At 48.2% G+C, this 22,713-nt stretch overlaps 7 protein-coding genes across 7 annotated transcripts; 3 read left to right on the top strand and 4 right to left on the bottom strand.

Moving 5' to 3' along the window:
* Positions 1-472: 472 nt before the first annotated feature.
* POJ06DRAFT_244731 (uncharacterized protein) lies at positions 473-6,642 on the bottom strand. Its single transcript, XM_056186539.1, has 4 exons — positions 4,365-6,642; positions 3,806-4,314; positions 1,208-3,746; positions 473-1,144 (listed from the first exon to the last, which is right to left on the bottom strand). Exons 1-4 carry the CDS (start codon positions 6,529-6,531, stop codon positions 816-818), a joined length of 5,544 nt encoding a protein of 1,847 aa, XP_056045926.1. The 5' UTR covers positions 6,532-6,642; the 3' UTR covers positions 473-815.
* Positions 6,643-6,956: 314 nt separating this feature from the next.
* On the top strand, positions 6,957-8,542 carry POJ06DRAFT_244729 (uncharacterized protein). Its single transcript, XM_056186538.1, has one exon. The coding sequence runs from the start codon at positions 7,117-7,119 to the stop codon at positions 8,446-8,448; it is 1,332 nt and encodes a 443-aa protein (XP_056045925.1). The 5' UTR covers positions 6,957-7,116; the 3' UTR covers positions 8,449-8,542.
* Positions 8,543-9,889, bottom strand: POJ06DRAFT_244727 (beta-lactamase-like protein). Its single transcript, XM_056186537.1, has 2 exons — positions 8,874-9,889; positions 8,543-8,824 (listed from the first exon to the last, which is right to left on the bottom strand). The coding sequence occupies exons 1-2, from the start codon at positions 9,558-9,560 to the stop codon at positions 8,633-8,635; spliced, it is 879 nt and encodes a 292-aa protein (XP_056045924.1). The 5' UTR covers positions 9,561-9,889; the 3' UTR covers positions 8,543-8,632.
* POJ06DRAFT_244726 (major facilitator superfamily domain-containing protein) lies at positions 9,890-11,891 on the bottom strand. Its single transcript, XM_056186536.1, has 2 exons — positions 11,478-11,891; positions 9,890-11,431 (listed from the first exon to the last, which is right to left on the bottom strand). Exons 1-2 carry the CDS (start codon positions 11,674-11,676, stop codon positions 10,245-10,247), a joined length of 1,386 nt encoding a protein of 461 aa, XP_056045923.1. The 5' UTR covers positions 11,677-11,891; the 3' UTR covers positions 9,890-10,244.
* Positions 11,892-12,635: 744 nt separating this feature from the next.
* Positions 12,636-14,134, bottom strand: POJ06DRAFT_265335 (major facilitator superfamily domain-containing protein; the record flags this gene model as incomplete). The annotated part of the gene is made up of 2 exons (XM_056189071.1): positions 12,636-13,819; positions 13,873-14,134. The coding sequence occupies 2 exons, from the start codon at positions 14,132-14,134 to the stop codon at positions 12,636-12,638; spliced, it is 1,446 nt and encodes a 481-aa protein (XP_056045922.1).
* A 3,759-nt stretch (positions 14,135-17,893) lies between these two features.
* POJ06DRAFT_244719 (major facilitator superfamily domain-containing protein) lies at positions 17,894-19,640 on the top strand. The gene is made up of 2 exons (XM_056186535.1): positions 17,894-18,704; positions 18,754-19,640. The coding sequence occupies exons 1-2, from the start codon at positions 18,021-18,023 to the stop codon at positions 19,597-19,599; spliced, it is 1,530 nt and encodes a 509-aa protein (XP_056045921.1). The 5' UTR covers positions 17,894-18,020; the 3' UTR covers positions 19,600-19,640.
* A 388-nt stretch (positions 19,641-20,028) lies between these two features.
* POJ06DRAFT_218382 (uncharacterized protein) lies at positions 20,029-22,712 on the top strand. Its single transcript, XM_056185572.1, has 2 exons — positions 20,029-20,576; positions 20,631-22,712. Exons 1-2 carry the CDS (start codon positions 20,167-20,169, stop codon positions 22,615-22,617), a joined length of 2,397 nt encoding a protein of 798 aa, XP_056045920.1. The 5' UTR covers positions 20,029-20,166; the 3' UTR covers positions 22,618-22,712.
* The last annotated feature ends 1 nt before the right edge of the window (position 22,713 follows it).

The following is a 22,713-nucleotide window of genomic DNA, read 5'->3' as shown; positions in this document are numbered from 1 at the left end:
AGATTGCAACATATTTGGTGTTAGGTCAAAGAACTTGCAGGTTGTTGATAGCATAGCATACTGGAGTTGTGGGGAAACGATGAAAATATACCCAATTCTATGTGCCCAGATGGAATAGGAGAGACTTTAACTATCAAAGTCGACAGCATTGCTTGCCATCTTGCCGTTGGAGATGGGTGTAAAGCGAGGACATTGCGTCGGCAAGCCCAACCGATGAGTTTAAACCATCCTATGCAAATGATCTGCGCTGGTGCCGTCAACCGAAGGCCAATTACGAGCTTTATACCATAAAGAATCTGCATGTCATAACCATGCTGGATTAAGTAAGCTAGTATAACGTTGTGTTGGCTGATTCGAGAAAATGTCGTGGAGTTGCAACGAACCGCGCCCAACCCAGTGAGTGGCAGGCTTTGTTGGTCAAACATAAATGATCGAATTCACATCTCTTTTTCTCCCACTGCACTGCAACAGTCTGAACGAATATCAGACTGCTATCGCCAGCTCATACACAAGTTTCGACTGTCAATCTGTACTGAGATTAGAGGAATTATTGATTTGGGCATAGCTGGTGTCCATCTTGGCAAACATCGTACACTTGTCATCAATATTCATTATTGCAAGAAAAATGAGACGTATCTAATAATACACATAGCAAATCTGAATATAGGTACATGACCAGCATATGCTTTCGTTGGATGATCCAGACAATATGCACAGCCGCTCAACTGCAGGGCAAGGGCCCATATACAAGCCCGCCGTCTACTAACTACACAACCGGCATATGCAAACTTGGCCACGGCCAGACCTGACTCTATTTACAGGATATCCACCATATCAAAGTTCTGGTTTGATCCACGCGAATAATGCTCGGCAACAGCCTGGTGCATTCTCCAGACGCCGACTTTGAGCCTCTCCACTGTTTCAAGAGGCATGAATACCAGTGGCTTGCCGTCCTGACTCAAGTCAGGACTTGCAAGCGACGTCGTAATCGACGCTGAGTCACCAGCGGCCCACTGTGGGAATCCGTGAATCGCAACTCTAACGTTCCACAGATCATCTGTGCCTCCCGGGTTCTCTATAAACCTTGCTAATGTACTGGTGATATCCGCACTCGTCGATTGAATCTGTGGGCGTCGGGCGTACACTACAAATTTGTTAATGACGGATTTCAATTGTGAACGGGTACTGATAACACGCAAAAGCTTACTATCGGCTGGGACAACCAAGGCTTTCTCAGCTCTGTCCATCTCATGCAACAATGGGGCATCCAACAACTTCTGGACTGACGGCGATACTGACGTCACAGAGACTGAATTACCGCCCTCCGCATATAGCTTCTCCCTTTCCTCGCTAGCATTTCCAGGTGGTCCAAGACCGCGTAACAGTCCTCCGAACGGAACTGAACCATCAGAACTCCGGCGTTGATACCCACCCCGCCGATCTTCAGTGTACACAGTTAATGTCTCGCGAAGTGCGCGTGCATGCGCTTCATTATTTTGCAAGTCTAGCACCACGGGCCAGTGATCTGCAGACGATGTCTTTAGCCATACAAGAGTCGACAAAGGAGGTAACAAGCATGGAGCAGTAAGCGCCTTGGTCATGACCGTCGACTCATCCACTTTATAGCCGATCGTGACAGGCATCATGACCGGCCGCATGGTCTCAATATCGCGAACAACCACACACCGATTTTGACATGCCAGAGTCCAGAAATGCCGGAAAGCTTGTAGATGGACTTGATTGTCGAGCACGTCGTTAGGAAACTGTGGATACAACGCAATCACAAGACCAGCTACCGCCAAGAGACTTGGATCTTGAAAACGTTCTTGCATATTTTGCGCAGTGGGTGATGGCTTATCCTCGCCAACGGCAGTTACTGTCATTGGCGATGAAGTGTCTAAACTATATTCGCCACCTCCCACAAACAGTATACCAAGAGCGAGATGAGTAGCGAGATGGCTTCCATATGGGACAGTAGGCTCGATCGTACCGTGCAGCCGCCGTAACCTTCTGAGCACGTCAAGGTCGCCCGTTCCGGCCATAACTACTGCACAAGAAAGGGCCAAAACATTCTGACACGTTCTAGCAGTAGATTTAGTCATAAGTTGGTCATGCGTACTAGCCGGAAGAGAACACAGTCGTATGAACTGATCGAGGTAATATAATAAGGTCACCTTCGCTTCAGAATCAGCTCTTCCTGCGTACCGGATGCCCATCGCAAAACACAACCCACAGACAATATTCAGCAGAGGCAGATCATCGCTGTCAAGACTGATCACGTCTCTCAAATCCGCTCTCGGTCTTAAAGACCCCCGGATTGTTGACGAAATCCAGTCACGAGTTTTGCCGATGGTGGACCACATGATGAGCCTGCTTGCAAGAGTTCGGAGTAGTAATAGGTCCGGACGGACGTACTCAAATAGCATCGCTGTTTCGGGAACGTCAATCTTCTCGGCAACGCCAACATCCTCTGTCTTCAGATAAATCAATAGCAACGCTATTATGCATCCGGCAGCACTCTTGTCGAGAAGGTGATGCTTTTGGGCAGAAGCTCCTCCAGCGACCCCACCTCCTGCAGCAGCGCCAATCCCCATAACGCCGTTATTACCAGTATTACCCGTACTAATTGCTAGCAGTCGTTCCATGAGATGTAAGTCACCAAGACTTGCTACATCAGATCCGCAGCCAATGTTGATCAAACCAAGAGCAAAACCAGCTGCAAGGAGATATCCCTCATCCCGAAGCAGTTCAGCCCCTTCAGATACAGATCCGGACCCAGTAGCACCATCCGCTCCACCGGATGCATTGCTATTTAAATCGCGTCCCGTCAGTTTTCTTCCACCAGACCCAATTCCAGATGCATTGAACTGATCGATCTCAGCTATTAGGATTTCACTCATACGACGATGGTGAGAGCCATAGTACAGTAGTCCGACCCCCATTATACCGGCAGTCTGCATTGGTCCAGAAATGTTGAGATCTGCTGATCCTGCTGGTAGCAACGCAACAACGTGCACAGAGAGCACTTTTGTCATCTTGGGATTCAATGTGCCAAGATATGAAGTTGACATTCCCAGTAGCAGAGCGATCGAGGTTAGCGTATGCTTAGGACGGAGGTAATTGTAAATATGCCATTCCGCGAGGTTTTTTAAGTGACCGTTCAAACCAAGACCAAGTAAAAATCCGGCGTGTTGGGATGAAAGCTCTTGTGGCTTATTAAAAACGATCCAGGATCCGGTAATTTCCTTCGCATCCTTGGAAACACTCAACCCACTAGCAACACCATTGTGAAAAAGTCCCCAAGAAATATTAGCCTCGCTCATTAAGTGCTTGTCAACTGTTATAGTAGCCATACTAGGTTTCATCACGATATTGAAGTTCATTTTCGGGATTGGAAACTTTTCGGTCAACAATGGAATCCGTGCAGAATACAAAAATGCACCCCGCCCGACAGGAACTGCAAGTGTTCGCGTACCAATCATTCTAGCCAGTTCCTGCTGAGCTGTATGCATATCTGCCTCATTGAATGATGACGAGAGCTGGCTGTATTCAAATTTGCCCGATTGCATTCGAGTCGCCTGTAGCAGCTTCTGGACTTCCTGCATCCGTCGATCCTCTCGAAAAATTAATTTGGAAACGTTGGCTCGGTCAACCTCGGAAACACCATCCCAGGGCCCTAGGCTATCTGCTTCCGTAAGAACTGACTGCACGATTTGTGATATTTCTCTAGGCTTGTCCCTCGAATGCTACGAAATGGGTCAGCACATACTATTGCCCTAACCCAACGCGTCAAATTTATCCTTACCACCTGCCGACTGATTTCAAGATCAGAGCCATGAATTCCCAGTTCCACTAGCTTTTTCAAATCCCGCCTTCCGATTAGCTCCAATGCGTCCACACCCCATTCAGTAGGTGTATGTTCTTGACACCAGATAATAGCCTCTTTGAAAACGACCACAATACATTCTGGAAATCGCTCAATCTCGTTCATCAGTGCACGTCCCTTACTTTGTGGAGGACTTATCGCTGCAGTTGAAAATGATTGCAGTAAATGGTCAATAATGTTACGGTATACCGTTGACTTTGGGTACGTAACAAGGATTGTGAATATTTCGATCACAAATTTAGACTTCGGGAGAAGGGCGACAAGATGCTTCTTCGATACTGTGGTCTGCGTTGCCCGGTGCGCGGCAATGTCAAATAATGTAGGCATTTCTGGCTTTATTACTTCAAGTGGCGATACTAAAGCGTCGTAGAGTATGGCAAAAATATTCGGTGGACTCGCTAGTATCTCTGGTGCCGCAAACCTGGGAACTGGAAAAAATGTTAACTGAGGCAAAATGACGACATCACACTAATAATACCCTCGTCATATAGCATATTCCACGACGTGTATGCTTCTTTCCACTGATCACCCCATCCAAGCCATCTTATCAGCTGTCCCAACAGCATATCTACTTTTCCCTTTGCCTCAGTAGCTGCGACGTCAAGCTTTAGCTCTTCAGCCAACAAATGTAATGCACAAACAATGACCCCTTGATTTCGAACCCAATTGCTATTCCCGTACGCTGACGCAACATCATTGGCTAACGCTATAGCTAGCTCCGCATGATATGCAAATGGCCATTTTCGATGTCTTCCGCGCTCAGAAGCCAACAATCCAAACCAGGCTTCTGATTCTGCGAGATATCTCCTACTCTGGTCCTCGATAGTATCTTCCGCGAGAAATTTCGCGTATACAGTAGAATTCGATTCCTCAAGTTGATCGGACGCGCTGAGACCAGGCCCGATCCAGGCAGCCAGCAATGCGACGGCGAACACGTCCCACTCGTTAAATGACAGACGCGAGGATAGCGATGTACTTTGTCGCAATAAAGCAGCGGAATATTTGAAACCGAGCAATACCTGGTGGATAGGGTCCAGCATTGAGTTGACAATTTGAAATGCTTGCCTTATGGACGTCGTCCGAGGCGACAGCACAACTTCAATCCGCGTGAGCGAACCGTCAGCTAGGCGTAAAGATACTTGATCCGCCATGGCGTGGACCAGTTCTGTGACAACTTCAGCAGTGTGCAATTGAGGGGAGTACATTCGTAGAAATGGATCATAGAGTCGCAGTGTCCCATCTGGCAGTAATAGTAGTACAAAACGGTGTCGCAGACCATCGCTCTCATCACCAGACATGTTGACCGCATCCCTGGCCGGGATCTTAGTGGAGTCCTCAAACCTAAGCTGCTTGCCCTCCAAGCTAAATAAAAGCAGCATGACATAACCTTCATCTCTATTAACAAATCCGAGTGCCTGGCATTTCCTTTCGGAGTCGACGAGATTGAAACATTTCAAATCACTTCTTGTTGCACTGAAAGCAAAAGACTCGATATGAGAGAATTCTATCTCCTTCTTTAGACTCTCGAGGTCATACCACCATGACAAAAATGGCATGGGCCCTGTTCCGGAAACGCCGGACATGCCCATAATCTCGGACGCGTCAACGCCCGCACCTCCCATTCGGTCAATTGTAAGGGATATGTCTGTTCGAGATGTTGACGTACGCCGGTTGTCCATTGGTGACATGTCAGGCGCAATAGACGTGTCCTCTGTCATAGATTGTAGCATAGACGATCGACGACGAGACATGGTGCGACGGCGTGTGATGACGTTTCCGTCTGTGCTCAAGTAGCGGAAGTGATAAACACTGACCATCTTGGTTGAATAATCGTACGTTGCGGCCAATAGCGCTTGCTCTGCGCCTTTAGGTGTGCGTTCCGACATAAAGACGAGCTCCTCCTGTTGTGAAAGCGTTGATCCAGCGGCGGAAATCGAATCTACCGTCGAACTTTTGGTAGACAGTTTTGTGACCAATCCCAAATCTGCCATGGGGTCCATCAGTGAGAAAAAACGTGGTAGCGGAGGCAAGCTACGCGCACTGAGATCCGATGGATCCAGAAGCTGTGGCATTGACGTGTCTGATCCACTACTAGAATCTCTCTCAAGTACTAAGCCTCTATCTGTGGCAAAGACTCGCTTCACTGCAAAGGGAATGTTAACAACATACCGCGCGCCGCTGAGAAAGAAAATATGGGCAAATTCTGTCAGGACAATCACGATTGCTCGTTTTCTGTCGGCCCGTGATTTCTTGCTCGATGATCCACCATCTTTCAATGAGCCATACAACTTCCCTGACTTCCTTCTAGCGCCATCAGTTGCTGTAGATGCTGCAAATTCGTCCAGCGATGCCGGCGCCGGGTCCTCGAAATGCGTAAACAACGCGTGCGTGACTGTGTCGCTGGGGAAGCCGAATTTCCTACGCAACTCACCGCTTTCATACCACATCACAACATGATCAGTGACCACTAGCTCCTCACCTGGCGATGTGGTATGCCATTTGCAAGTTTTCTCTGTGACTTCGGGATCATTTGTGATTGTCGCCGGGACCGGCACGTTGTGTTTGCCGAGATTGACTGCTGAAAGGTAGATTCCCGAGGTTGGGGCCGATGCAGCGTTCAACGGAAGAGTCGAGGCTGTCGACATACCAAGCAAAGTTATCAATGGTAGCAACTATCCTATGCGTCGCATTGCCGTGGTGTTGCTGTTTTCTACTTTGGACATCGGGCGTGGTAGATCTAGAGCTTCAGCTTGCGGCTTGTGTCGAAGTCATTTCTGTGCAGTGTGTGGGCATTTGTGGGTATTGTCAACGTGCTTGCAACCTCTTAACCATACAATTCGTTGCTAAAGCATACAAACGTGATATAGGTTCAAGATTCATTAAACCAGTTACTATTCTTCAGTATTTATTAATATTAGGCTACGGTTGAAACACAGCGTGACAGACGGCAAATTTTAAATTTGGAGAGTAAAGCGCTATTCCTTAAATGGATATCGACTAACTACATATGGAACTTGCAAACCATATAGGGCAGCAGTCAACCCCTTTTCGCCTCGCCCAAGACTCGACTCGCGGATCTACAGCGACCTACAAAGGCAGATCCACAACACTATTCAGATGTCCTCGCGATAGATGCGGTTATCCGAAAGTGTACTTTGGTATTGTTGACAAACATCCCTGTTGTACAGCCTCGTCTAAATTGTCAACGGTCTTTATGCTGCCAGTTGACAATGGCAACAGCACTGGTACGAATCGTGCCAAACAGGGCTAAGCCTGCATCATACAGCAACTGGATATCCTCCGATTTCCACTTTCTTATAACAGCGGTCTCGCAATCACGAGAGAACCACCAACCAGGTGAATCCAGCTTCGATTTTTGGAACCGAGTTGCGACAATGTTCGCGAGGCTTGGAAGCGCCCATGGCAGACCGCAGGAAATCGTCAACATAGATACAACTGAGTTAAGGCGGATCTTTTATGATTGCATGAGGTCTGCACGACAAGTGAGTGATTATGAAGTGTGGAGAGCTAGCGTTGGTGGCTCTGTTAAACAGTGGTGGGAGCTGGATATTAGCCAGCGACAAAAGTTCCTGAGTGGCGGGCCCATACTGAATGAACACCTTGTTGTCAGGCTATTGGATTACTTTCAGAAATATTCACGATCCCCTATGGCGAAATACAGAGATAAAGACGTTCAGGACGGTAGCTCCTCAGTTGACCCCAGAGCTCTGCAGCTACAGCAGCATACATCCGTTTCGATGATAAATCCCACGCCAGTCTCGTCTAACGCTGAGTCACCGGCAAATAGGCCAAAGGACATTGTACAGCCTGTATTAGTGGGTTCCAATCAGTCAACAGGGGAGATTGCGACCACCGACTATATATCGGAGGATTCGGCCCAGGGCCCTACTCCCCCACCGGACGTTGATGAACAACAAATGGCTAAACGCCGTCGGCTAGACACGACGAGTAAGGACACGCCGATCTCGCGAGTATCCAACTTGCAATCGCCAACAATTACTGCATTGCCTCTAGAGCCAGGTAGCGAGGTTGCTCAGGTCGGCGCGGGGCCATCAACAGTACAGCCTACGTCGGCTGCGTCTGTCACTGCTGCTCAGCAGGAGGTTACTGTGCCGGACTTAGTTTCTGGCAGCCACGGAGTGACCACCACACGAGATCCTCTCTCGGCTAGTCAATCGCTGCCAGTCGAGATGATCCGAACGTCATCGGGGCAGTCGGCCAAATGCGCAACGCCGACCCTTGGATCCATGGCGTTGAAGCAAACAGGTCTACCACCTGGTGGGCTGAAAGAGGCGTACCTTGACATCCGACGCAAAGATTTTGCCTTGCGACATGGCCGGCAGGATAGGTTGCTGAATAGATTGCAAAATATCATAAAAGAAAATGAAATTGATCCTGATACTCTCGGATTGAGCTTAGAGGCATGGATGGCTTACGCAAGGGCAGTTTGGGCCTCGGCAGAGGAGCATGAGATTCACGCCGAGGAGGAATTTGTCAACAGGCTACAAATAGAGGATGAAGAAAGCAGGAAGAAGACGTAATCGCTTTTACCTCTGGTTGCATCGGTATTTTGTACACTAGTTAGCATGTATTATTACGGGTTCTGGATAGGCAATATGGTGTTGCGTTTGGCATATTCATTTAGTACTATACTCTCATTGCACTTTTTGCTATTTACAGTGTCATGCGCAGCCAACCTAATTCCGTCGACGTTAGATGCTGGACTCACAGAGCTTCATCAAGCATGGCATGTTGTGTATAACCCATGGCGCGCACAATGATCTTTGCACTGTCTAATACCTTCTTCTTAGCCTGAGGCATGACGACAAGACCCCACCAGCCTGAATGTACCCTATCGAAATTGAAGTCTTTGACGGCATTCCATATACCAAGAATCGAATCGGGATCTAGAGGAATCTGGGTGACATTAGCAATTCATGTTACATAACACTTTAAATATTTTTACCATATTCGGATAACTCCACATGAACGTGAAGCTCGTGGCCCCCGGTCGTCGTTCACGCTGGCCGAGACCACTGGCAACCACATAAATCGAGTCCGCGACGAGTAAATGCGTGTCCTTCCACGCAAGAACAAGAGACCCTGGGAAGTGTCCACCAACTTTCACAACCTCTACATCCTCAGCAAGCTTCATCCTCTGGTTATCGAAGAAATGCTGGACACTAGGTTCCAATCGCATGACCCACACCTTGTCCGGTGCTGCAAGATATACGGGGCAATTAAATGCTCGTGCCCAATCGCAATGACTTGAGTAGAAGTGGGGATGTGAGATAACAATCGCGTCAATACCACCCAAAGCCTTGACACGATCTATGGTATCGTCGTCGATAAAAGTAATGCAGTCCCATAGCACGTTTTTGCCGTTCTTGGTCTTCATCAGCATCGCACGCTGGCCTATAGCAATCCGAGGAACCGTGAAGATGCTGTACAAGTCGGGGTCTTCCGGGTCCTGCTTGATTTCATTCTTATAATGCTTGTCGGATTCGCGAAGTCGGCGCAGCGTTGTCCATGACTGCCCCGATGCGGGTACGTATTGCCGCGGATCGTCACAGATAGGACAAGTCGTTGGTGGAGTGAGAGTGCCAAATTGTACACCACACGTTACGCAGACTGGAAGATCAAGTGACGACATATTTCTGGTGAGAACTGAGCTTCTTGATACCGGCGAAGTGGATTGAATCTTGTACCCCGACTTCGCGAGCCAGAGATTTATGCCGAGTTGATTCGTAGGAGCCGCAGGAAACACTAGATAGGCTTAGCTTCGCCAGTTTTTAGTGCTCTCTATTGCGTCATACGTAGTCTGCCACGCCGTCCTACTTGCGATGCCCATGGTCATAATTGTAATCTACAATATGTCACCTCCACTGGTCAGGAGGGCCGAGCTAGCCAGTCAACACCAGCACTCTAAACTTTTGCTTGACTTCATAATTGCAATTAAGCCATTGGCGACTAGCGAAAGAGAGCCTGAATTCAAAGTTCCTGGTTAATTTCTTATTCTCTAACTGCTGACTTTAAAACTCCATTCTCGTACACGTCGATCTAACAAATCTAAAGCAATGAGATAAACCAACTATCATTAGCAGACCGCATTGCCCCATAGATAACGTGAAAAAGAAACACACCAAATCATTGGTTCAACAACTCTGACGAATCCGTAAACCGGACTTTTACCCAATACGACGCATGCGGGCAATCACCATCAGCGTAGTTAACAAATAGCGGATTATCTTAACCGAACTGGGACTCTCCAGCATTTCATTATCTCTGAGAACGCCAAAGATGGCGTAAGTAAGAGATGCTAACCGCTTAACTAATTTTAGCCACCATCCGAATCATGCTCTTCCTTGGCGATTCTAAAACTAAGACCGGCTGCGATCATGGCACCCGCGATCAAGACGACTGCCCCGTAAATCTTCAAACCATTGTAGTTGCTATCTGTTCCAACAATAGCGCCAGCAATAGGCAACGATGCCAGAGCCGCAAACGCAATGACACCACTAAAAGCGCCGATGCGTGTCCCAACCTCTTCAGTTGGAGAAATCTGAGCAACCAATGCCGTGAACATAGCCAAGATACCGCCAGTGAAAAATCCATTAGCAACGGCGACGATAATAATCATTATTTCGGAGTGCGAAAAGTACCAGAATGGAGCCGACACGAGGCCCGCAATTAGAGTGATGATCGAAAACAAGGCGAACTTGTTGACCTTGTCCGAAATTAAGCCTAGTAACACCCGCCTAAAGAATGACCCGACATTGAAATAGGTGATGATTTGCAGAGCGTGCGCAGTCGGAACACCTTCAGCAATGGCGGAGGTCGGTAAGTAGGCCATCGGAACATACAGTCCGAGATAGATTAAGAACATTGAGGCTGTGTAGAGGGAGAAAACTGGATCCAAGAATGGATGAAAATATAGCTTGGCCCACTGCGAGGGCTGGGGGTCGGTGGGCGGAAGACGAGAAAAGGTTGCGACAGTAGCGGTGAGCGAGAACGCGAAAAGAACAGCCGCCATCGCACCTACCGCTGCTTGGAACGACATGCGGGTCGAAAGATTTTCAAATATCGAAGACAATACGATACCCCCAATTGAGGCACCAGATGCAGCAACACCAAAAGCTAGGCCTCGGCGAGCGTAGAACCAGCCCGAAAGCGCCGCCGTGGGACCGTAAAAGAGCCCCGCAGCACCAAGCGAGGCACAGATACCCTGAGCGAGCAAGAACTGATAGTATTCCTTGCAGAAAGCAGTCGCGAGCATACCAACTGTAATAAGGACCCCACCGCAGGCGGTAACCCATCTTGGGCCATACATATCAGAGAGGCGGCAGAAGAGAAGACCAGAAAACGAAAAGATGAATGACTGGATTGACCCGATCCACGAGATGGTCGATGGGGATAGGCCAGCGAGCTGGTTGTGCTGATAATACGCAATGAAGATTCCAATCACATTTATCATTCCAATCGAGCAAAACTGACCACAAAAGCCGCCGAGGGCAACGAGCCACGCTTAGACAATATTAGTTAGATAACAAAGAGTTGAATTGGCACGTACGTCGGAATCCGACATCTGGAGGGTAGTCATTGTTTGAACGGTTGATCTGAAATGTACTATATGTCGTGTGACCACAATCCACGTCTCCGTTGATGCAAGACTTCTCGTCGTAACAGCGCTCGTACGTATCCGTTCGGGTGAATGCTGGCTCGTTGCGTAGCGACCTGGTGGACGCCAAAGACGTGCGGCGGTTAGACATTAGCCGAGGGTAATAATATTGTATCCTAAAAGCGTGATGCAGTTGGCGGACATGACGTATTGGAAGTCGATTATTGTGCGCAGGAGCCAGCAAAGCAGCGGACAGAGAGCTTTCCTATTTCCGAGTTCACAAGTACAAATGACAGCAGAATGACAGTCAGAATCAGATCGATCAGAAATAATCAGGAGCAGAGTGATTTACTGGTTTTATCAATAAATTTTTCTTGAAGGGGGCACGCAAGAGAAGGCTGCTCACTGCTCCGCGCGACGGCTTCGTCCGGCGGGCGTCGGCACCTGGTCCGTGGGCGTTACAATCGCGAAGGTCGCCTCGTTTCAGCAAGCCTCAAGTAACCGCAAATTTCGGGCGGGGAGTATTTTCTAGTCATACATGCAGGCTCATTATTTGTAGGACCATTGTTCGAATTCACAGTTGGATATTCTGCTTAATCCAACTTCTGTAGCGCACTAGCGACGAGAAGCCAATCCAAATAACGTTTACGGGGCGAAGTTAAAACTTCAACATCGAAGTCCGGAAGGAAATTTTGTTTATTTTTTTATGAACGATTGAACAGAAATGAAAACAAATAACACAACAAAGAATCAAGCAAATGCACATATATGTGTACGGTATCATCCAGTCCACAAGACTGAAAAACGAAATAGGAATATGGCGAGTCCCAACGCATTGCAAAACTGCGATACATCACAAATTCACCTTTCTTATCTGTGAATGAAGTATACACCATCCGCAACTAACAAGGCCTAGCGTTAGCTATCAACGTGATACCAAATGGCAGCAATCTCGGAGCGATGTAGCCACAAACCACGGACAAGCTCTTAACAACATGGGTAGGCAGCTTGTCGTGAACGTCAGTTGCCACAATGTTGCAAACGCATGAGTCTTAAGTATATGCGAATATACCAATAGGTGTAGTAATTTCTATACTTCGTTTCCATCAATCAGCCGCTCTCCGCCCGTCGCTGATCCTTGGCGACCTTGAAACTTACGCCAGCAGCAACAATCGCACCGGCAATCAAGACTACGCCGGCATAAATCTTCATGCCATCGTAGTTTGCGTCAGCACCGACAATAGCACCAGCAATTGGCAGCGACACTAGAGACGCAAATGCAATGGTGCCATTAACTGTGCCAATGCGCGTGCCTATCTCTTGAACAGGAGAGAGCTGAGCGACCAAATTGGAGAACATGGCTAAGATACCGCCCGTGAGGAAGCCGTAGGCGACAGCAACAACAATGATTGTGACTTCAGAGTGGGAGAAGTACCAAAATGGAGCGGACACGAGACCCGACAAAAAAGTGATAATCGAAAACAAGGTGAACTTGTTCATTTTGTCTGAGAGAAGTCCGAGCAAGACACGACCGAAGAATGACCCTACATTAAAGTACGCGGTGATCTGGAAAGAGTGTGCGACGGAAACGCCTTCAGCAATGGCCGACAATGAGAAATAAGCCATCGGCACAAAAATTCCGAGGAAAATCAGAAACATTGACGCCGTGTAGAGAGAGAACACTGGTTCCAAGAACGGTCTCAGGTAGAACTTAACAAACTTATAGGGCTGGGTGCCAGCTGGCTGAAGTCTAGATGATGTAGTGAGAGCAGCGACGAGAGAGAACGCAAATAGAACGGCCGCCATTGCGCACACCGCAGCCTGGAAAGATTTGCGCGAAAGGAACTCAAAGATCAAAGACAAGCAGACACCGCCAATAGATGCCCCGGACGCGGCAACACCATAGGCGAGACCTCGACGAGTGGAGAACCAGCCAGAAATGGCAGCTGTGGTGCCGTAGAACAGGCCCGCAGCACCAAGCGAGGCACATATACTCTGAGCAAGTACGAACTGATAATATTCCTTGCAGAAAGCAGTCGCGATCATACCGGCTGTAATAAAAATACAGCCTCCAGCTGTGACCCATCTTGGGCCATACATATCAGAGAGGCGTCCGCAGAAAAAACCAGAGAAGGAGAACATAAAGGATTGGATTGATCCGATCCATGAGATAGTCGAAGGGGAGAGGCCAGCGAGCTGGTTGTGCTGATAATAGGCAATGAAGACACCAATAACATTCAAGAATCCGAACGAACAAAACTGACCACAAAAGCCGCCGACAACAGCCAGCCAGGCTGGAGGAGTATTAGAGAAGACATCTACTAGACAACACCAGTGTGGCACATACGCCTGAGACCGACTTCGGGCTGGGGGTCCTTGTTTGAACGGTCAATGTGAAAGGTGTCATATGTCGTGTGATAACATTCCAGCTCCTCAGATTTGTCCTCGCAGTCGTCCTCGTACGTGGCCGGTCGGGCAAGGTCAGGACAGATATCGAGCGATTTCGAGGACGCCCGCGAGAGGGGAAAATTGGCCATGGAGGCGCTGCGGGTAGACATTGGACGAGTAGTAGCGTTCTTTGGAAATGCAGTAAGATTGTTGTCGGACATAGCGTCTTCCAGACGATGTTGGGTATACAGAATGGAACAGCAGGACTGACACAGCATATATATTGAACAGAGGTGATAGCTCAGGATGTGTATCAAAATCTTTATACGCCTCAGGAGCGGAGGGATCATCGATAAGCGCTTTGATGTTCTGCCGATTGCTTTCTGCTTGCAAAGAGCATGCGATGACGCTGTAGTGATGGCTCGGCACTGCTGCACGAAGGATTGCACCGGCTGCAGTCCTGCATGCCGACTGCGATAACGGGGCTGCGGGACGCGTCAGTCGTGCCTCCCACATTGTCCTAGCATACTATTCATTAAGCGAGAATTCAAACAGTCGGCTTCGAAATTGGTCAGCCATGGAAACTGGAGCTTTGGTGGAGGAGTGCTTGCGACTGCATAAGTACTGAGGATGCATTACGTCAATTGATGCCACACTAAGTCGTTCCTGCGGCCAAACTCAATCCGGGCCACCGGCGGGCAAAGTTTGGTTTAGCTCCACACATTAACTGTAAGTTTGTGCGATACTCCAGCCTTTAAGCTGCTTGAGCCGCAGTGTTAACTGGATACGGCTAAGTGCTTGATATCAAATAAGAATGCCGACGGCCCCGCCAGCAGCAAACTGGCCTTCGCTTCCCCGACGCTGCGGACATCAGCCATCATCCCTACGAGAACGCTACTGCAAGCACTTACGTCATCGCTTTATCGGACCAGGGATGTCTTGAAAGTCCTGATATGATTTCGCTATACCATGACCATCTCTGAAGTCGAATAATCGTTTGTCGACATGTCACTGCTGGCTCGGCGTTGGCGCACAAATCTTTGATGAACACTCATCACCTGAGATCAAAGATCGTACACCAACACTTCGAGTGCAACCCGTGAGCCACATTCCCCAGTATTATGGAAAGAACTTCATTGTGGGGGAAGCGCGGCTAAAGGCGCATCTGCGGGCCCCTAGATCGAACATGCTAAAAATTTATGATGGTGTACACGCTTAAGGGGTTCCCAGACGGCGTACATGTTCAATTCCTCACAAACGTCCCCTGGAAACGATAAGAGGCCGGAGAGCAAGTGTACTGTGCATAACAAGAGCTGTATATATCAAGGGTACACAATCCCACTTTTCATCATAGATCAAAACATATTGATAAGATTTATATTTCTCTAGGGAGAGTAGCTCTGCTGATTTGGCTTGTGAAAGCTGATTTTCCGCTGTCAATAATATGCCTGGATTGGACGCGCGGCTTGAAACGTCTGCGTCCCATCATGAAACTCTACGATGACAATGGATCCGCGCATCCACCCATCGAGAGGTTAATAATCTACAAGACTTCGGCACGTTCCCAAGTGCCGTCAAGCGCGCGGCGGATACGTCACTAGAACGCTACGAATTCTTCATTAGTATGAACGGAAATATCTGTGCCGGGCCAGCTAAAGTCCGTCTTAATTTCGTCCACTGATAAGGCGAAGTCGCTTTACTGGCATTTCTGAGATAGATGCCGTGGCGATAACATATTTGCTCTGTTGATTTAGAGAGGCTGGCGCGCTGATGTGCAGTCAATGTGAGTTTGGCTGTTGCAATGCCGCCTAGCTGTTTATTAGAGTGTCTTTAATCGTTTTGACCTCGAGGACTCTTCGCGGATCGGCCACCGAAATACGGCAGTACAAAACCCGCACCCGCCCCGGTCAATTGCCGCCAGTAGACAAGACAGACTCATGACAATGCAGATATCGATAGATGCTGCCAATGCAGTTCCTCGATTCCAACTCTTGCGGAGGCGTTGCAGAGTACCTCTACTACCGTTGTGCGATCGATTGAGGGGACAGGAGAATACGGAGACTAACAGTCTCCGAGTATTAGATCAATTAGATCAATCTGAGAGGCATCTCGAGCTAAGAAGTTCATCAACGAATAAATTCAATTGCGGTCCTGTCATTGGTTACAATCAAACCACTGGCAAATAACACGATATACAAGCGGTACTTCGCATAAGCAAAAGAGTTCTGGCTGTCGAAAATACGGAATCATGGTCGAATTTCGGTTGTGGATGATATTCCTAATTTTCTCTGCTGTCGACAGGGAAGGGGTTTAATATCAAATATTGATTTGCCTCAAAAGCAGAGCAATCGAAAGAATAGATACTCGCCGCCATTTGTGTTGTGTCGTTGTATTGTAATCACAGCTTTAATTTTGCCAGTGATACGAAATTAACTGAAGCAAGTCAGCTTCGAATTTAGTTGACGTTGCACAACTTGTAAAGTATTCAACCCTTGGATCTTATCGGTAAGTCAACTGGTGGCCTGATGCATGATGTTAGAAGGCAGGATGGACATAAATGGACAAAGGTTGGGACTGGAAGCTTCACATGAAACTACGCTCCTCTCTACTCTTGATCTCACGTTGAACTGGCGACAGCCGCCAAATATATTAATCCCAAAGAAGCTACTGTACCCAAGTCTAAGCCACCAGGAGGTTGCACTCACTTCATGTACATCATCTAGCATGTCACTCAGGATGTCAGTATGGCTCAGACCATACCGCACTGTGAACAAGCAGACTAGCGATCAACATCCCATGCGAATGCATCCGTGTGGTCGAACCTTAATCAGAGCAGGACAGGGGAAAGCTATAACGCAACTCGTAAAGAATTTGCAGCTGGCTTTCAGCTCGGTTCACTCCTGTCCTAAAATATACACACCAAGCCTGACGGCAGAACCAATCATGGGACAAGGACAACATTCGCAATTAACCCGGATTAGGTGGCTACAATACTACGGCCGCCTTGGCGCCACGATGACTTGGCTGTACAGCATCCTTTGGATTAAGGTGTGGCGCTAAGATTGCTTTGCCGCTCCACTGGAAACGAATTCCTTTCTTCCTTGCAGTACAGTATGGACAAGATGAGTTACAGCGTGTCTGGCTCCGAGCGATGTGTCTGCGCCCAGAAAAAGTGGGACCCGTAATCACGCGTAATCAGGTACAGTGGACTTGAGTAAACTCTGATAACGCGAACTGAGTCATGCGATAGGCTGCGCCGTTCGTGTCTTGCTTAGCCGTGCTGATAACGCCGCATGCGCCAATAAGAAAACCTAAGCTTTATACCTGCATATCTTACTGCGCGTGTTTGTCCATTGATATTGGCTCCACCGGCATAGTTAGGTCGCCGAGATTCTGAGTACACTTGGAGCCTTTATATCAATCTTGCTCGCTAATTTCGTTACAATGCGTAAAGAATTGGAATAATAAGCTGTTTTGGTGGCGCCGTGGCGTCTGCCTGCTGATGTAATGGCTTAACTTACGTCGTAGTCAGGGTCGGTGCGGGAAATTAGCTTGCACGCAAAACTTCAGGCATAGTCCGCGGACTGGCTTATTACTCGTCTATTATTGGGCGATATGAGTTTCCCATGAGGAAAAGTGAACGCCATTTGCTAGTTGTGGCGGACAAACACCGGAGTCAAAGGACGCCACCGTCAACAGGAAATTCTAAGTTCTGAATTTGTCAGGTATCATACAATGAATTGACTCAAGCCAGCTGGCAAGTAGTGCCACAAAACATACTACAGTCAAATTACATTTGCTGAACGACCGGAGTTGCGTTGTTAATAACCTGACCTTTCCAATTAAGTTTCGCTGACGACGTCCCATAATCTGTTAGTTCAGGTACACACGAGCAGCGTTTTAAGTCCGATAGAGAATGTCACTTCACGCTAACGGCTATCGCTGTACTAGGTACGCGACTCACGTCAATGATAAGCCGACCCAGACACCAGGTACCAGAATGGAACATTATAAGAACAACGTCGCCCCGTAAGTTTCCTCTCTGTCCTCAGCGGTAGCACCAACAGCAGTTCTCACACAGTCGCCCTTCGAGCTTACACTGCAAATATGTCATCTATCGACGAGAAGAAGTCCACTGAGGCTTCTGGCTCTACCTCCGACCCTGCCCCGGTCGATACTGGCAGTGTTGTTACCCTCAAGCCTGATATGGCGCTGCAGTTCTTGACTGCCGCCAAGAACGACAATGTTGATGTCTCAACTATTGATGAACGCAGCCTACGATGGAAAATTGATCTCCGACTGATGCCTATTCTCTGCACCATCTACTTCCTTCAGTACCTCGACAAAACCCTGCTCAACTATGCCGCCGTTATGGGTATCCGAGCCAATCTGACGAGCAGCGAGTATTCAAACTTGGGAACGATTTTCTATGTCGGCTACATTGTGTCTGAACCTATCACGTCATACCTGATGCAACGATTTCCTCTAGGAAAGTACCTGGGCATCAACGTTACTTTGTGGGGAATAGTTGTATGCTGCCACGCTGCTTGCCGCACATACGCGCCATTGATGGTTATTCGTGTTCTGCTCGGTGTATTCGAGGCTTGCGTTGCTCCTGCTTTGGTCCTGATCACTGGCATGTGGTGGACTAAACCTGAGCAGTCTCGGCGTACGGGTCTGTGGTACATGCAGATTGGAGTTGCCCAGATTGTGGGTGCTGCAATTTCTTACGGATTTCAGCATGTGAATTCGACTAAGATCGCTAACTGGCAAATCCTCTTCTTATTCATGGCAAGTACCGCATTGCTCCTTATACCGCATAGATTGCTAATTAGAGCAGGGCTGTCTTACTATTCTCGTTGGTCTCGCCACAATCTTCTTGCTCCCCGACAACCCAATGTCCGCTAGATTTCTTTCGCGTGGTGAGAAAGTTCTTGCTATCGAGCATGTCCGCAAGAACCAAACTGGTGTTGAGAACAAGGACTTCAAGTGGGCACATGTTCGCGAGCTTTTGTTCAAGGATGTCCAAACCTGGCCTTTGTTCTTCATCACTGTCCTTGCGATGATTGATAACGGTGCAGTTTCCAACTTCTCGTCCATTATCATTTCGACTTTTGGCTACTCAAACCAGCGAACGACAATTATTCAAATGCCTTCCGGCGCGGTGTCTATCATTGCGACCGTCTTTGCAACTTACCTTGTCGCCGCGGTTGGCGAACGTGCGCTTTTCGTTGCCATTATCACTGTCCCATCCGTCCTTGGAGCTGGTCTTTTATTGGGTCTCCCGGCTCACCTCAAAGTCGGCAAGCTTTTTGGAGTGTACCTCCTCAACTTTTGCCCGGCAATGTTACCTATCATTTATTCATGGGGTGCCGCCAACACCGCTGGCTATACCAAGCGTGCCATGCGTAACGCTCTCACACTCGTGGCGTTTTGTATCGGTAACATCATTGGTCCTCAAATGTTCAAATCCAAAGATGCACCAAACTACAACCCCGCGAAGATCGCGCTGATCGTGACCATGTCTCTTGTCATTGTCTTCGCCGTCGCCCTGAGACACTTGGTGCTGTGGCAGAATAAGAAGCGCGACCAGGAGATTGCGGAAATTGGATTTAACAAGGCTGAGAATTTCGAGTTCTTGGATATGACTGATATTGAGAACAGAGAGTTCAGATATTCGCACTAGTGGGTCTTCGTATCTTTTTTTTTGTATAATAGTGTGCGGGTAATAAGATAGTTCTATTTACTATATACAACGCTTAGACGTTATGTAACTTGCAAATGAAGCAGTCACTTACAATTCTACTATTGCCATTCTTCCGACAGATTGATGGTTCCGGCTCCAAAGCTCGAATTGAAGTTCTCTTGCGCAAGGACAATTTGTACCAAAGAGGAAACGACAAGATACACAGTACAGGCTCCAAGGTTCTGAGGACTCTCGATACTCTCCTCAGCGTTGTAATTATGCGTGACGTTGGCCTATCCTGTCGAATTTTGTATATGAACTTCCTATCAGCTTCTCCGATCACACCAGCAACTGCCCACTTCCCTTGACGGCCCGCACTCCGTCAATAGTGCAGGGCAAAACACTGCTTGTTGCAACCAAGCACAAATTCAGCCACTGTGATCAGCTAGCAAATGTTACCCTAACCCTCTCTATGCCTGCAAAACAACGCGTCCGCGCGTGAGTTATTATTGTTTGCAGTATCAATCGCGTTCAGTCACGATCCGTGGGAGTCAATGTTTGACGGCAATGTCGATAGCAGTGCTACCGCCGTCGACAGTACGGACGTTGGTATCAGCTCAGGTCCTCCTGACACCGGAATCAATCATCAAAGAGCTCGTCGACAACGCGTTGGACGCGGGGGCAACCTCTATCTTCGTGGAAATCGATGACACGACGGTCAGTTATCTATGTGTCCGTGATAACGGATCTGGCGTTCCACATGGGGAAGATAGGGAATTAATGTGTTTGCGGCACGCAACCTCCAAGATTGAGAGCTTTGATGACCTGCAGACGAGAAAGGTCGAGACGTTGGGATTTCGGGGCGAGGCGCTGGCGAGCTTGGCGGAGATTTCCGGGAAACTCGAGGTTACTACTCGTACGAAGGGCGATATCGTAGCCGAGAGGTGGAATGTGAGCAAGAACGGTGCCAGATTTGAGTATGTCCATTTGCAGTATTATTTGCGTACGACATCGTTAATGATGGAGAACAGTACTAGACATGCCTCGCAGACGCAGGGAACAACAATAACCGCGCATGCTCTTTTCCAGTCGATTCCAGTCAGGAAACAGACGTATATCAAGGACTCAAAGAAGGCGCTGGTTTCAATTAGTAAGCTTCTCCGGGCAATCGCAATGTTGAGAAGAGGACTTCGCATTACCTTCAAAGTTCGTCGGCCAATAAGTGTACCATCTGTATTTACTGGAGAAAAAACCCTGGAGCAGGGTATTCGAGCATGCTTAGGAAAGGCTGCAGTTTCCCAATCAGTGTTTATTCGAGAAGCGTTTGATGACGGGTGGGTTATTGAGGCAGTACTGCCCAAGTGCGACAACACGACACAAACCTTACCCATGAGTTCGAAGAAAGATTTCAAGCAAGTGCTATACGCGGTTGATGGACGGCCATTGAATATATCGCTTCCTACTGCCAAAAAGATATCTAAGCTTACGAAGAAATATCTGCGGTCGACTTGGCGTGAACTGGTTCTCTGCAATATTACTACTCCTGAAGGCAGAACAAGTTATGATGTCAACGTGGAACCGGGAAAAGACGACATTCTTTTTTATGACGAGAATAGTTTGCTCGCAAAATGGACTCAGATATTGGAGACAACTTATCCCGAAGAATTACGGGAGTCACGCGGGGACGATTGCGCTGTGGCAGATACACTTGCAGAGCAAGAAATGGACGGAGCTGCAGGCAATTTTGAGTTATATATGCGACGGAACGGGCCCCAGGAGTGCGTACACCCGGATGTTCGGAATGATGGTGTCGTAGACAGTCAAAATGTGGATGGAGATGCCGAAATCGAACATGTGCCAAATGAAGATCCAATAGTGGAAAGTTCTATTGGCAATGGCATAAATGTCACTTGGATGTCGTCAGCAATGCACGACGACACGTCCATCATTCGCGAACTTGTGGACGAGGACATCGAACAAGAGGACGAACAACAGGGTGCCGCGGCGGAGGAGAACACGGACGATGAGGAAGAAGACTATCGTCAAGATATCAATCTTCACAATCCGTGGGTTATTGCCAAAATGAACCGAATTCAGAAGCCTACCGCGGATTGCGGACGCGGAGAAGTCCGCTCGCGACACAGTCCGCGGAATTCAACGTCAATCTCTCTTGAAATTTCTCCACCACAAAATGAAATCTCCCAGTCTCGTGCGACATCAGGAAATCCTGATAAGACAGCAACGCCTCAGGAGTGTGGTGGGCTAGTATATATGACTCCTATGACAGGTGATCACACTCGAAATGTCTCCTCAGACACTATCACAACTTCGCCTATCAAGAGGACCTTGTTTTCTACAGTGCTTTCGCCGTCGAATACTTCAGTGACTCAGCCGTCGTCGCCAATTGAAACCAGTCCTCCTCGGAAGGTTCAAGCGCTTACCAATCAGCCAACGTCTCAGCCAAATTGCCGACTGGCCGCAGTTCCGAAAAAGCGATCTTTCTTCCAAATGACGAACTTGGACCAGTTCATGGGCCGTGGTAATAATGGCGATTTGAATGACGATGCGGAAGAGGAACAATCGGATGACGGTGGTCGGCGGCGGAGTGTGCCCAGCCTCCGGCCTTCCAGCAGATCTGCCGACCAGTCTTTCCAGGTGAGCAAGAAGAAGAATCAGTCAGTGCAATTATCTACTGTGCCGCTTGAGTTTATTCCTCCAGGGGAAGAGACGTATCCTTACTTGATCCGGCTTGGCTATAATGGGGCCACAGATATGACCGATATACTTGACTCAGATGCAAGTTTGGTTATGCTGGCGAACACACAGGAACAACTACGGGGGTCAATGGATCCATATTGGTTACGCGAGGCAGAAAACTTGATTCGATGTTGGGACGACGCGAGTTTGAAGCGGCTAGTGCTATCAATAGCTGAGAAGTGTGATGATAAAGAACTGAAACACCTGATCATTAGGATGGATTTGTTTAGAGGGGATGACGAGTGGATGGTGTTTGCTTAGACGCACCGGTCACATCAGGCAGGAGTTAATATGTACCATAATTCTATATGGATGGAATGAATCTATTGGCATGATATATCATTACGTAAGATGGCT

The sequence above is a fragment of the Lipomyces tetrasporus genome (genome assembly GCF_029532465.1).
Source record: "Lipomyces tetrasporus strain NRRL Y-64009 chromosome Unknown POJ06scaffold_2, whole genome shotgun sequence".
Classification (NCBI taxonomy): domain Eukaryota; kingdom Fungi; phylum Ascomycota; class Lipomycetes; order Lipomycetales; family Lipomycetaceae; genus Lipomyces; species Lipomyces tetrasporus.
This window is presented reverse-complemented; position numbering and strand designations above follow the sequence as displayed.